Below are 14,624 nucleotides of genomic sequence, written 5' to 3' on the forward strand. Positions count from 1 at the left end.
GTTGATATCAAAGTTTAACAAACCATACAACTCTATGCACAAGGACTACTTTCAACAATTTCCACAGGAAAATGTGCAAAAAATAATTTAATGGAGGATCTGTGCCGATGCAAACGGAAGTAATGGAAAATCTCCCTCAGGTTTTCATGCGACCACTTTTTCAAAACTCTGTAAAATATTTGCTCCAAATTAAGAATCAAAGATGTCTGCAGAAAGAATGGGGTGTCAGCTATGACATGGCACCTTGAGTTAGAAAACATCTATTTTGGTTGTTGAGTAAGTGAAATGGATTTACACCCGGTAACAAAATTGTGGTAACTGAATTGCATCATGGATCCCTGATCTGTACTACACATAAATGCATAATTCTGGATATGAATGTCATTTTCCTCATGTTTCATAAGTTTTGACATCACAGCTCAGCTCAGCACATCAGAGCACTGTAGAGTACTGTGCAGTTCAATACAGCACAGAATGGCAGTTCAGAGTAGGGTAGAGTACAGTAGAGTTCAGTACAGTAGAGTGCAGTTGAGTACACTGCAGTATAGTCCAGTACAGTATAGTAGAGTTCAGTATATTATATTCTACTGTACTATACTTCACGGTACTGTTCTGTACTGTATTGTACTGTACTACTCTATTGTATTGGACTGTACTCTACTGTGATCTACTCACTGTACTGTATTGTACTTGACTGTGCTCTACTCACTGTACAGTACTGTGCTATCCAAACTTGTGAAACATATGTCTACGATAGGTTCAGATTTGGTCCATCCCGGTTCGTTTGTGGACTGGGTGGACTGACCAAATTTGAACATCCATGGACGTCCAGTGTCGGTCGATGCTCAGTGGGTGAGGATTCTGGTTATAGTAAATAGAAAGAGAGGGGTGGTCATGGGTGGGTGTCAGTAAGAGCTGGGAGAGGTGACATTAACTGGAGAGTGAGAAGGAGAGGCAGAGTGAGAGAGAGGGAGAGGTTGTCCAGACTGTTTTAACACTCTTGGTTTGACCACCAGAGAGAGAATACAGTAGACGGCACACGACAAACGTTTGATTTATGAACCTATGTCTGGATGACATGTGCATGCCCAAATATGGGTCAGGACATCCTGGCGGGAAGTTATCACGTGGTTATGCCCATATAAGTGCATCCTGTTCCTGTTGTCACGTGTTAGAATGTGTGTTAATTTATGCATATATTGCATCTATTCCTTTGAAGTTGTCATGATGATTGATGTGTAGGGACCTCATTGAACTGGGGGGGATGTGTTTAAACATTTCAAAGAGGATTGCCCCACACCCCCTTTTTTATTGCCCTTTAGGGCTGTTGTCTATGAAGCAGGAATGTCCTGGGGGTATTGGGTTGGGGGAAGACGCATTATAAATAAGACCCAGAACAACACAAGCGACCACGATAAACCACTAAAGAAATTAAACATGGATTTTGTAATCAGCGGTAAAGCAGTGAGAAGAATATACAGACCAGACTTTAGGAGTGGACTACGGGCTTGAAGACTGGGAGGTTTTTCGCAAGGTGGTGTGTCCCGAACTGAGAGTTATCACAAAGGGGTATAGCATGTTCACGGGCTACGAGACCCGTTGGGAAGGTACCCCTGACTCCTCAGGAAGAGTATTTCACAGGGTGAAAATACAAAGAAAGAATGGACTTCCATGTGGGTGCGTGGAGAGCTATATCAGCAACGAGGAAACCCGCAACAAAAACATTCCTGATGGTGGCCTGACTGGGGATGTTAGGTTGTGCATGCTTATTCCTTTTAAAAGTTGGGATCTAATGGAATTGAAAATGTTATAGTTGTTGGACGCTCTTTTTGTACAGAGCCAACAGCAGCAGAGCATTGTTCGGCTAAGGAAGTGCATAATATATATGAATCCTGAGGATTATGATTCAAAGGAACCCCAAGAAGGGACATCCTCAGAAGGGTCAGCCCCCGAAGAAAACTAAGTATGCGGTTGCGCTAACCACGCCCTGATACCAAAGGACTGGTTCAACAATAAAAGGAGTGCTCATAAAGCCTCCGGTTCTTAATTTCAGCATATACCATGGATATTCATACAACATACCACGACTCCGATATGTCATGGGTGCCAGACCCTAAGGACTCTATGCCTCGCAGCCCAATATTCTACTCCCCCCTGGCAAGACCCCCGACATCCCCTACATGTACACAGCCTGTGTTTGATGGGGTGGTCAGTACTATTTTTGTGGACACCATCAAGGCCTCTATAGCCATACTTTTAGACGTGGTGATTGGAGAGTATATAACAGAAAAATGCATAAGTTATGAGATCAATCACCCCAGCCAGCGCCGTCATCGTGTTTATAGGAGCCCCCAAGATACTACTTCTTCAACCATTTTGAGAAGCTAGTGAAAAGACTGTGGTCCTGCAGCTTTATACCTTTGCTGGTCAGAGCCCTGGAGTCTATGGGTCTTGTGCCATCTATTCCCAGAGTTAAGGGGTAACCTACATGAACTGAAGGAGGTCGATCTACATCCACAAGAAACTCAAAGAAATCCGACACACCCTGGTGGACGACAACAGATACAGGGAAGCTGTGGTGGCTGATGTGATGACTTTCTGGCTCAATAAACCGCAAGAGACCGAGTGACAATACATATTTGTTATTTAGATGTAAAGCAATGCATACGATGTTAGCGAGAATGAATACATTTTTTATTTTGAGATAACTTACAAATGTGATGCAGCAAATTATTGAAAATAAGGTGAACAATGTATCGTTCTACACAACCCACAATACATGGGCTAATGTAGAGCGTGTGGTAAAAATGGAGTCTACAATGGACACAACTGGTATCCCGTCTTGTGGATGATTCTGAAGAACTAGAAACAACTTGTCTAAGATTTTACTTTATTTGTTTGAAACACCGTTTAATTGTAACATGTATCATATTTGTTGTTTATATACTTATATAGCGGATATGTGCGTTTTAAAAATTCTGCGACACAAGCCTGTAAATGTAAACCAAATATGCATGCTTGGTTTGTTGAGAAAACTGGGACTAGTATCCTGCTACGAATCCTGAATTGTCTTTATACATAATACTTGATGTTTGCAAAAAATAAAAATTCAAAATGAAAATGAAATGTTGTCGTTGTTTCGAAGGGGCTCATTAACATTATTGTACCTCAGAGAGGCAAGAAGGATGGCAGAGCAGATGTTGAAAAACATTTATTATACCCACTCTAACCCTGGGTATTATGGGGATAAGGAGCGTTTACAGAGAGCTATAGTGGAAGAAACAGGAAGCCGGTTAGGCATTGCTTAATAAGTGAATGAGTGGTTAGCAGAGCAGGATGCTTATACTCTGCATAAACCTGTACGAAAACAATTTCCAAGAAATATAGTTTTTTCTACTCATCCCTTGTCCCAGTTTCAAGCGGATCTATGTGACATGCAGGCCCTTGCAGATAAAAAATGATGGAAATTGCTACATGCTGTTATAGATATTTTCTCTAAAATAGCATTTGCAAGGGTCTTAAAAAAATAAGAGTCAGGCAGAGGTGACCCGGGCCTTTGACTCTATCTTGAAGGAAGGAGGAGCCCACCAAGAAAATGCAGACTAGCGGCGGAAAATAATTAAATAACCCTTATCCTACTTCTCCTCTGTTCCTCTGGTGATGTAGAGGTTAATCCAGGTCCTGCAGTGCCTAGCTCCACTCCCACTCCCCAGGTGCTCTCATTTGTTGACTTCTGTAAGAATCTCCTCCACGTGAAAGACTTTGTCTTTACCCAACTGTACCTTCTGTAGTTCCTTCTCATAAAAATATCCCTCTATAAGCTCCCCATCATAATATTTTAACTTGTAGATAGGGGGTATGCGCGGTGGACATCCGGTAACAGTGTTTCCATCCCGGAGCAAGCACCAATTAGCCTGAAGCTAGCCCGGACAGGGCTCCTGTGCTACCACCGAAGCCCACTCCTGGGCTACAATATCCGGACCCCTTCTACTGCCGGTACGGGGAACAGAACCCCGCCGATCCTCTACGACTGGAATACCGACATAATCTGCCCGAGGATTCCAACAGGCCCATTCTGCTAACCTGCTAGGCCTGCTAGCTACCTAGAGCTACTTGGAACCCTACTAATTCCACGACTGGTCTATCGACTACACCGCACAAAGAGGCAAAAACAGACTTACCCCCATCGCGACGTCCCCCAAAGGCTAACTTGCTAGCCCCGGTCTGCTAACTGCTAGCTTGCCCGCCCCGGTCTGCTAACTTGCCTGCCCCTGCTAACTGCTTGCTTGCTAACTGCTTGCTTGCTAACCCGGTCTGCTAACTGCTAGCTTGCCAGCCCCGGTCTGCTAACTGCTAGCTTGCCAGCCCCAGTCTGCTAACTGCTAGCTTGTTTAGCCCCGGCCTACTAACTGTTAGCTTGTTAGCATCGGCCTGCTAACTGTCTGAATCGCCGTGTCCCCAGTCAGACCAACCACTCACTGGACCCATATGTTCACTTGGCTATGCATGCCTCTCTCTAATATCAATATGCCTCGTCCATTACTGTCCTGGTTAGTGATTACTGTCTTATTTCACTGTAGAGCCTCTAGCCCTGCTCAATATGCCTTAACCAACCATGTTGTTCCACCTCCTACATATGCGATGACATTACCTGGTTTATATGTCTCTAGAGACTATAACTCTCTCATCATTACTCAATGCCTAGGTTTACCTTCAATATACTCACATCCTACCTTACCTTTGTCTGTACACTATGCCTTGAATCTATGCTAACGTGCACAGAAACCTGCTCCTTTTACTCTCTGTTCCGAACGTGCTAGACGGCCAGTTTGTATAGCATTTAGCCGTACCCTTATCCTACTTCACCTTTGTTCCTCTGGTGATGTAGAGGTTAATCCAGGTCCTGCAGTGCCTAGCTCCACTCCCACTCCCCAGGTGCTCTCATTTGTTGACTTCAGTAACCATAAAAGCCTTGGTTTCATGCATGTTAACATTAGAAGCCTACTCCCTAAGTTTGTTTTACTCACTGCTTTAGAATACTCTGCCAACCCGGATGTCTTAGCCGTGTCTGAATCCTGGCTTAGGAAAACACCAAAAACCATCTCCATCGCTAACTATAACATTTTCCGCCAAGATAGAACTGCCAAAGGGGGCGGTGTTGCAATCTACTGCAAAGATAGCCTGCAGAGTTCTGTATTACTATACAAGTCTGTACCCAAACAATTAGAGCTTCTACTTCTACAAATTCACCTTTCCAGAAACAAGTCTCTCACTGTTGCCGCTTGCTATAGACCTCCCTCTGCACCCCCAGCTGTGCCCTCGATACCATATGTGAATTGATTCCCACCCATCTATCTTCTGAGCTCGTGCTACTAGGTGACCTAAACTGGGACATGCTTAACACCCCGGCCATCCTACAATCCAAGCTTGATTCCCTCAATCTCACACAAATGATCAATGAACCTACCAGGTACAACTCCAAATCCGTAAACACGGGCACCCTCATAGATGTCATCCTAACTAACTCTCCCTCCAAATACACCTCTGCTATTTTCAATCAAGATCTCAGCGATCACTGCATCATTGCCTGCATCCATAATGGGTCAGCGACCAAAAGACCACCCCTCATAACTGTCAAACGCTCCCTAAAAAACTTCTGCGAGCAGGCCTTTCTAATCGACCTGGCTGGGGTATCCTGGAATGACATTGACCTCATCCCGTCAGTAGATGATGCCTGGCTATTCTTTAAAAGTCCCTTCCTCACCATCTTAAATAAGCATGCCCCGTTCAAAAAATGTATAACTAGGAATAGATATAGTCCTTGGTCCACTCCAGACCTGTCTGCCCTTGACCTGCACAAAAACATCCTGTGGCGTTTTGCATTAGCATCGAATAGCCCCCGTGATATGCATCTTTTCAGGGAAGTTAGTAACAAATATACACAGGCAGTTAGGAAAGCTAAGGCTAGCTTTTTCAAACAGAAATTTGCATCCTGTAGTACTAACTCAAAAAAGTTCTGGGACACTGTAAAGTCCATGGAGAATAAGAGCACCTCCTCCCAGCTGCCCACTGCTCTGAGGTTAAGAAACACTGTCACCACCGATAAATCCACTATAATTGAGAATTTCAATAAGCATTTCTCTACGGCTGGCCATGCTTTCCACCTGGCTACCCTACCCTGGTCAACAGCCCTGCACCCCCCACAGCACCTTACCCAAGCCTCCCCCATTTCTCCTTCACCCAAATCCAGATAGCTGATGTTCTGAAAGAGCTGCAAAATCTGGACCCCTACAAATCAGCCGGGCTAGATAATCTGGACCCTCTCTTTCTGAAATGATCTGCCGAAATTGTTGCAACCCCTATTACTAGCCTGTTCAACCTCTCTTTCGTATCATCTGAGATTCCCAAAGATTGGAAAGCTGCCGCGGTCATCCCCCTCTTCAAAGGGGTTGACACTCTAGACCCAAACTCCAAACTGCTACAGACCTATATCTATCCTACCCTGTCTTTCTAAGGTCTTCAAAAACCAAATTAACAAACAGATTACTGACCATTTCGAATCCCACCGTACCTTCTCCTATGCAATCATATGCAATCTGGTTTCAGAGCTGGTCATGGGCCTATTGTCCGGACCTCAGGCCGTCTCTATGGGGGTGCCACAGGGTTCAATCCTCAGGCCAACTCTCTTCTCTGTATACATCAATGATGTTGCTCTTGCTGCTGGTGATTCTCTGATACACCTCTACGCAGACGACACCATTCTGTATACTTCTGGCCCCTCTTTGGACACTGTGTTAACTAACCTCCAGACAAGCTTCAATGCCATACAACTCTCCTTCCGTGACCTCCAACTGCTCTTAAACGCAAGTAAAACTAAATGCATGCAATTCAACCGATCACTTCACGCACCTGCTTGCCCATCCAGCATCACTACTCTGGACGGCTCTGACTTAGAATACGTGGACAACTACAAATACCTAGGTGTCTGGTTAGACTGTAAACTCTCCTTCCAGACTCACATTAAGCATCTCTAATCCAAAATTAAATCTAGAATTGGCTTCCTATATCGCAACAAAGCCTCCCTCACTAATGCTGCCAAACATACCCTATACTCGTTGACAAACCCTTTGGCTACAGGTTATGTGTTGTGTTGTTCTGGGTCTTATTTATAATGCGTCTTCCCCCAACTCAATACCCCCAGTGTTACGGCTTTCTTCCGTCGAAGGAGAGGCGGACCAAAATGCAGCGTCGTTATTTCGATACATCTTTAGTGAAGATGATAAACACGAACAATACAGTACCGTGAAAACCTAAACAGCCCTATCTGGTGCAACCAAACACAGAGACAGGAACAATCACCCACGAAACACTCAAAGAATATGGCTGCCTAAACTTGGTTCCCAATCAGAGACAACGATAAACACCTGCCTCTGATTGAGAACCACTCCAGGCAGCCATAGACTATACTAGACAAAACCACGAACCACAAACCCATGACCTACAAAATACCCCAAGACAAAACACACCACATAAATAACCCATGTCACACCCTGGCCTGACCAAAATAATACAGAAAACACAAAATACTAAGACCAGGGCGTGAGAGAACCCCCCCCCCCCCCCCCCCAAGGTGCGGACTCCCGGCCGCACACCTAAACCCATAGGGGAGGGTCCGGGTCCGGCGCGGGACGTGGACCCCACTCCAACAAAGTCTCAGTCCGCCTGCATCGCGTCCTTAGATTGGCGACCCTCGCCGTCGACCTTGGCCCAGGAACCCTCACCAAGGGCCACACTGGACTGAAGGGCAGCTCTCCAGACTGAGGGACAGCTCGGGACTGAGGTGGCTCGGGACTGAGGGGTAACTCGGGACTGAAGGGTAGCTCGGGACTGAGGGGAAGCTCGGGACTGAGAGGAAGCTCAGGACTGAGAGGAAGCTGAGGACTGAGATGAAGCTCAGGACTGAGAGGAAGCTCAGGCAGGTTGATGGTTCTGGCAGATCCTGGCTGGCTGGTGGATCCTGCAGATCCCGGCTGACTGGCGGCTCTGGCTGCTCCATGCTGACTGGCGGCTCTGGCTGCTCCATGCAGACTGGCGGCTCTGGCTGCTCCATGCTGACTGGCGGCTCTGGCTGCTCCATGCTTACTGGCGGCTCTGGCTGCTCCATGCTGACTGGCGGCTCTGGCTGCTCCATGCTGACTGGCGGCTCTGGCTGCTCCATGCTGACTGGCGGCTCTGGCTGCTCCATGCAGACTGGCGGCTCTGGCTGCTCCATGCAGACTGGCGGCTCTGGCTGCTCCTTGCAGACTGGCAGCTCTGGCAGCTCCTTGCAGACTGGCAGCTCCTTGCAGACTGGCAGCTCCTTGCAGACTGGCAGCTCCCTGCAGACTGGCAGCTCCCTGCAGACTGGCAGCTCTGGCGGCTCCTTGCAGACTGGCAGCTTGGCTGCTCCTTGCAGACTGGCGGCTCTGGCTGCTCCATGCTGACTGGCGGCTCTGGCTGCTCCATGCTGACTGGCGGCTCTGGCTGCTCCATGCTGACTGGCGGCTCTGGCTGCTCCATGCTGACTGGCGGCTCTGGCTGCTCCATCCTGACTGGCGGCTCTGGCTGCTCCATGCAGACTGGCGGCTCTGGCTGCTCCATGCAGACTGGCGGCTCTGGCTGCTCCTTGCAGACTGGCAGCTCCTTGCAGACTGGCAGCTCCCTGCAGACTGGCAGCTCCCTGCAGACTGGCAGCTCCCTGCAGACTGGCAGCTCTGGCGGCTCCTTGCAGACTGGCAGCTTGGCTGCTCCTTGCAGACTGGCAGCTCTGGCTGCTCCTTGCAGACTGGCAGCTCCTTGCAGACTGGCAGCTCTGACAGCGCTGGACAGGCGGGAGACTCCGGCAGCGCTGAACAGACGGGAGACTCTGGCAGCGCTGTAGAGGAGGAAGGCTCTGACAGCGCTGGACAGGCGAAGCGCACTGAAGGCCTGGTACGTGGTGCTGGCATTGGTGGAACTGGGCCGAGGACACGCACAGGAAGCCTGGTGCGGAGAGCTGCCACCGGAGGGCTGGTGCTTGGAGGTGGTACTGGATAGACCGGACCGTGCAGGCGCACTGGAGCTCATGAGCACAGAGCCTGCCCAACCATACCTGGTTGAATGCTCCCGGTCGCCCTGCCAGTGCGGCGAGGTGGAATAGCCCGCACTGGGCTATGCAGGCGAACCGGGGACACCGTGCGCAAGGCTGGTGCCATGTAAGCCGGCCCAAGGAGACGCACTGGAGACCAGATGCGTAAAGCCGGCTCCATGACACTTGGCTCGATGCTTACTCTAGCCTGGCCGATACGAGGAGCTGGTATGTACCGCACCGGGCTATGCACCCGCACTGGAGACACCGTGCGCTCCACAGCATAACACGGTGCCTGCCCCGGTCTCTCTAGCCCCCCGGTAAGCACAGGAAGTTGGCGCAGGTCTCCTACCTGGCTTCGCCATACTCCCTGTGTGCAATAAAATAGGGGGTGTGGCGCCATCCTCCTTGATATGTTCAAACACATCCCATCCAGTTCAATGAGGTCCTTACACATCAATCATCATGACAACTTCAAAGGAATAGATGCAATATATGCATAAATTAACACACACCCTAACACGTGACAACAGGAACAGGATGCACTTATATGGGCATAACCACGTGATAACTTCCCGCCAGGATGTTCTGCCTGGATGCCGATATTTGGGCATACACACGTCATCCGGACATAGGGTCATAAATCAAACATTTGACGCGTGCCGTCTACTGTATTGTCTCTCTCACCAAATAACAAAAATAGAAAGAAAACAGTAACCAGCTGAACATGACAGTATGCCAGTGGGAGGCAGGACAGTAGCAGGTGACTATTATGATTTCCCATTGTAGCCAACTCAGTTGCAACAATTCCATTACTAATTTTTTTGGTGACGGAATTATGAGTTTTAATCACTTACTAATTCATAAACAAAATTGATATTAGTAAATCACTATAACTATTTGGTGGTCGACGATTACTTGTTACTTCTGTCAACTTTCATTATCCTCCCTCCTCAAGAGGGAGAGAAATTTTTAAATATCTTAAAGATACAGTATGTGGGATTTTGGTAACATAATTACAAGGCACAAGGCAATGTAAACAATTTCTCCAAAACATCATTGTGTTTTGATGTATTTCTGATACCTTTTAAGACTTTTCCTGGTAGCTTTTCTAACACCCCTTTTCCATCTGTTTATCCGGAAATCAAAGCCTTTAAAAATGACTAATTAAAGATGGAAAATTATTGAAGCTTCTATATATGCCTTCCCAAAAATATAGACTCTTAGCTTTCATTTGACATCCAATTTGACATGCTCCGATGAACTTCACATGTTGGTACTCATGGGTCCTTTTTAGATAGAAATTCCTTTAGAAACTGTGCACACCTTGGAGAGGTGTGTGGCCACTTGGAGACACCAGTCAGTCCTCTCACTCAAACCCTTGTCATGTTTGGTGTCTTATGTTGCACCTACCCCACATTTACCAGGAATATAGTTATTATCATGTTAATGAATGTAACCAGAGTATTTTCAGATTTCGGTATCAACAAATGTGGCAAAAAAGGAAGTAATTGTAAAATGCACATAAAATCATCAGTGTAATGTTTGTATTCAGTATTGTGTCAGGTGAACTGTTCAATTTCAATTTAGTCACATCCATATAGGCCAATTCCCATGAGTGTAAAAAGTTAAAGGGTGAGGATTTTGGGAAAAGATCATTCATGAATGAATTATCTATTAATAGAGAGGCCGGTGGAAATGGAAGAGCATTGATCTGTAATAACTCAATCAATATTCCATGTTTCATGTGTACTCAGTGTATCCAGAAGAATCAGGTGCTCCTTTACCCATGAGCACAGCAGAAGAGAAGCTGGAGCATTTTCTCTCTCAGGCCCTGAGGACCCCTCTAGCCACCCCTCATCCTAGCCCCCCTAATCCCCCTTGCACCATGTCTCCCAACTTTCCCTGAGGCCAACCTGCCACCCTCCCTGGTTCTCATACATGCTGCATATTTCATGAGGAAGTGCTGGAGTAGGGAGGAAATGACCTCAGGATCACCAAACTATCTAAAGTCTAGACATCTTGACCGATAGGAACGTCTTCTACAAGTGTCTAACAAAAATAAACTTTGATCTGAGAAAGAAAAGCTTGGGCTTTCTGAAACATGACTCTTTTTATTATTATTTCCTTCTCCCATCCATTTCATGAGAAAGGGCTACAACAGTGGAACTGTTGACAGTAATTATCTTTGTCTGGCTGCTGAAGCTTGATTTGGTGCACCGCCTTTTTCTTATTTTAGTTTTGTCCGACTCTGATCCTCAGTCCTTTTGACCAGGAGAATATCAAACTCTGTCTGGGCTGAGATGCATGGGGGAAGGAGGCACATTTGAATAGATTCAGACAGCATTAGGGGAAAGGGAGCACAGGCTACACTGAATCAGCTCAAAATAACCATCAGAAACAGTGTGAGAGTTGAGGCACCAGGTTAATGGATGTAATGACTCCCTGGGCCATAGGACCTTGGGCAGAGATTGAATCAAAATGACAATGTGTGGAATGACTACCCTCAGACATACTCTTTTCTGTGTCTGCTGTTGGTTTATCCTGACTCTCCCATGGAAATACCTGGGTTGGCTGATATACAGTATATTTAATGTATCATGAAGGTGAGGAGAATGTATATATCATCCTAAAGGGGTTGCAGTGAGAGGTAAAATGAGGGTGAGATGAAGACAGCAAATATGGGTGAGAAGAAAAGAGATGTGGCAGTACAAAATGAAAGGGAGAAAGATAAGGTAAGAAGAGAGAAAGTGAGAGAGGAGAGAAGAAAATGGAGAGACGCCAATAGAAAGAAGGGGGAAAAACTGGCACAATACCAGCGTTGCAGGGACGTTAAAGGAAAAACAAGTGTTTCCATGGCAACTCCTGCAATGAAAAACTTTGCCTGACAGCATTTGAACAGCGCCTTCATGACTCTACTCCTTTTATTAATTCCAGCCTCTTACCCTACAGCTTCATTAGGGCTCCTCAGGTTCTAGCGGCTACTTATTCAGGTCAATCCCTGGAGCACAGGACCCAAGGAGCAGCTAGTTCCAGCAAGACAAGACCAGAATACCTGCCCAGTGAGGAGCGCATCGTAGGCGTGACTTAATTGGTGCCCTGTCATTGCTCTTGTACAATGAGGGCCCCAAAAACTGACTAATGTATGCCATATGTTTTCCTCCTAGCCCCACTAATACAACAGGTCAGGCTCATGCATTTGCATGAGCTTGAAGACAGATTTGAATGTGATAGAAAAATAGCAAAGACTTGTGGAGTTGACGTTGTGTCATACAACACTTTACTTAAGTGTTTTCTAAAATACTTCAAAAACAACCAAGAATGGGACATCAAAATTATAGAGATGCATTAAATCAGAGGGCTTAAGGGCAGGAGTGTTAGAGAGGGTGACATTGGGCTCTACTGTAAAAACAGAAGGAAAACGTTGGCCCCTGGAATTAGAAGGTCAAGATGAATCCCTAAGCCAACCTGAGGGTGGGTGTTCTGTACTCTACCTGGGTTGTGCAAAGATACTCGCGTGGAGATGTTGATTTCCTGCAGATGCTCCAGTGTCTCAGTGTGGAACAGGCGAATAGAAGAGCCCTCACTAAAGGCCATCCAAACTCCTCCCCCAGCCCGCACCATATGGGCCACGGTCACCATGGGGTCTGGGTGTACCTCAAACCTCTGGAAGAGAGGGAAGGGGGGAAGCTGTGAATAACATCACTATGGAAGCAGTGAATAACATCACCATGGAAACCATAGTAGAGATGGGACTTAAAATAGGCCTAGAGCTGGCAAGCAAATGCTTACACACAGAACATGTAGATACAAATCAATGACCAAACAGTATGGCCACCGGTTTACAAATATGTTTTAAATTAGATATACTGTAGATCTGAGTTTTTATGAATACAATTAATTTTACATGTAGAGATCCTAGTCTAAATGCAATAGAACAGATTTGTTTTGTCAAATCACGTGATGTTATCTGGGTTAGCTTTCTCTGCTTTCAGATATAAGGGTTATGTGAGGAACTGCTTAGGTACGTGCTTCCAATCTGGAGAAAAAATATTATCCTAGCGAAATCTGGACATTTATAATACCGGTATATTGCATTCTGGCTATCAAAACAAATTACCATATAAAGTGTGACGATACTGTCTGTAATTGCTTATTTACCATTGCTCTGCACATCACAATTTTATGGACTTGTATGTAGACACCTTATCCATAATGAAGTTATAATATCATAGATATGACTTTATTAAACGTATGCATGCACATAAAAACTCACCCACACAGAAGCACATACACAAATGTGCACACTAAAGAAAGTACTGTGGATCAATGATGTATAATAATGTGGCATAATCACCTTCCGGTGTAAAAACCATCCAGATTAAAAACAAAAAACTACGTTTTAAATCTCAAATATGTAACTTTTTGGGCGACCTGACCAAATTCACATAGAATTGTGAGTTATAGATCTGTCATTCTCATTGGAAGCAAGTCTAACAAGCGGTAGATCTGTTCAATGTGCCCTATTTCTATGCTTCCCGTTCTTAAGTTGTGTTTTTACGTCTTTTACTTTCCGTTCTGTGCACCAGCTTCAAACAGCTGAACATACTATATTTTTGGTTAATTAACAAATATTTCACAGTGGTTTAGATGGTACAATGATTCTCTACACTATACTTGCTTGTTTTGTCACATAAACTGAAATTAGGCGAACTATTCGAATTTCAGCAAAAAGGAAATGACAGAGCGATTTCTGCATATTGCACCTTTAAGTGATAAATAGGATGAAAAATAAATGAAATTCACATGAGCACCACAATGCCTACTCCACTCTTGCTCCGCCAAGGTTTTCCAGCACACAGCTTTGACCTACTACAGTAGCTATGTTGGTCTATTATACTTCAAACAATGTGTAGACAGGTTTCATAGGATTGAAACCTTCTCAAATAGCCTAATTCATACTCTTAGAGGAGGTGCTCCCACAATAACGTGGTTTGTACCGCATGCAAGGTAAATTATAGAATTTTTCACACCACTAATTCAGACTCTTCAGAGGGATAATGGATTTTACTGTGTCCTGCTAAAATGATGTGTGTATATATTAGCCCCACATCCTTAGGCTGTATGTATTTTTTAGATATAAGCCCATTGGAAATTGTAGCATCATAATCTTTATGGCAATAATAAATACAAACATAACTTTAAGCTACATATTCACTTGGCAGAGGTAATGAACTGTCCTTTGATCAGCACAGCAATTGATTAAACAGGACTGTAACGGTTTTCTTGAGTTGAAGGAGAGGCGGACCAAAATGCAGCGTGGTTTCTATTCATGGTGCTTTAGTGAAGAAAACTATACATGAATAGACTAACAAAACAATAAAACGCGAGAAAACCTAAACAGCCCTATCTGGTGCAAACACAGAGACAGGAACAATCACTCACAAACACACAGTGAAACCCAGGCTTCCTAAGTATGATTCTCAATCAGAGACAACTAATGACACCTGCCTCTGAT

General features: G+C 45.4%; 1 protein-coding gene across 1 annotated transcript in view; it reads right to left on the reverse strand.

The window, feature by feature from the left end:
- LOC110528967 (rho guanine nucleotide exchange factor 10-like protein) overlaps positions 1–14,624 on the reverse strand; it is a 153,408-nt gene that overhangs the window by 18,391 nt on the left and 120,393 nt on the right. Inside the window, 1 exon segment of the mRNA XM_036983546.1 lies at positions 12,601–12,772. Within this exon segment, the coding sequence (XP_036839441.1) occupies positions 12,601–12,772 (172 nt within the window).

This window comes from Oncorhynchus mykiss, chromosome 7 (assembly GCF_013265735.2).
Source record: "Oncorhynchus mykiss isolate Arlee chromosome 7, USDA_OmykA_1.1, whole genome shotgun sequence".
Lineage (NCBI taxonomy): Eukaryota > Metazoa > Chordata > Actinopteri > Salmoniformes > Salmonidae > Oncorhynchus > Oncorhynchus mykiss.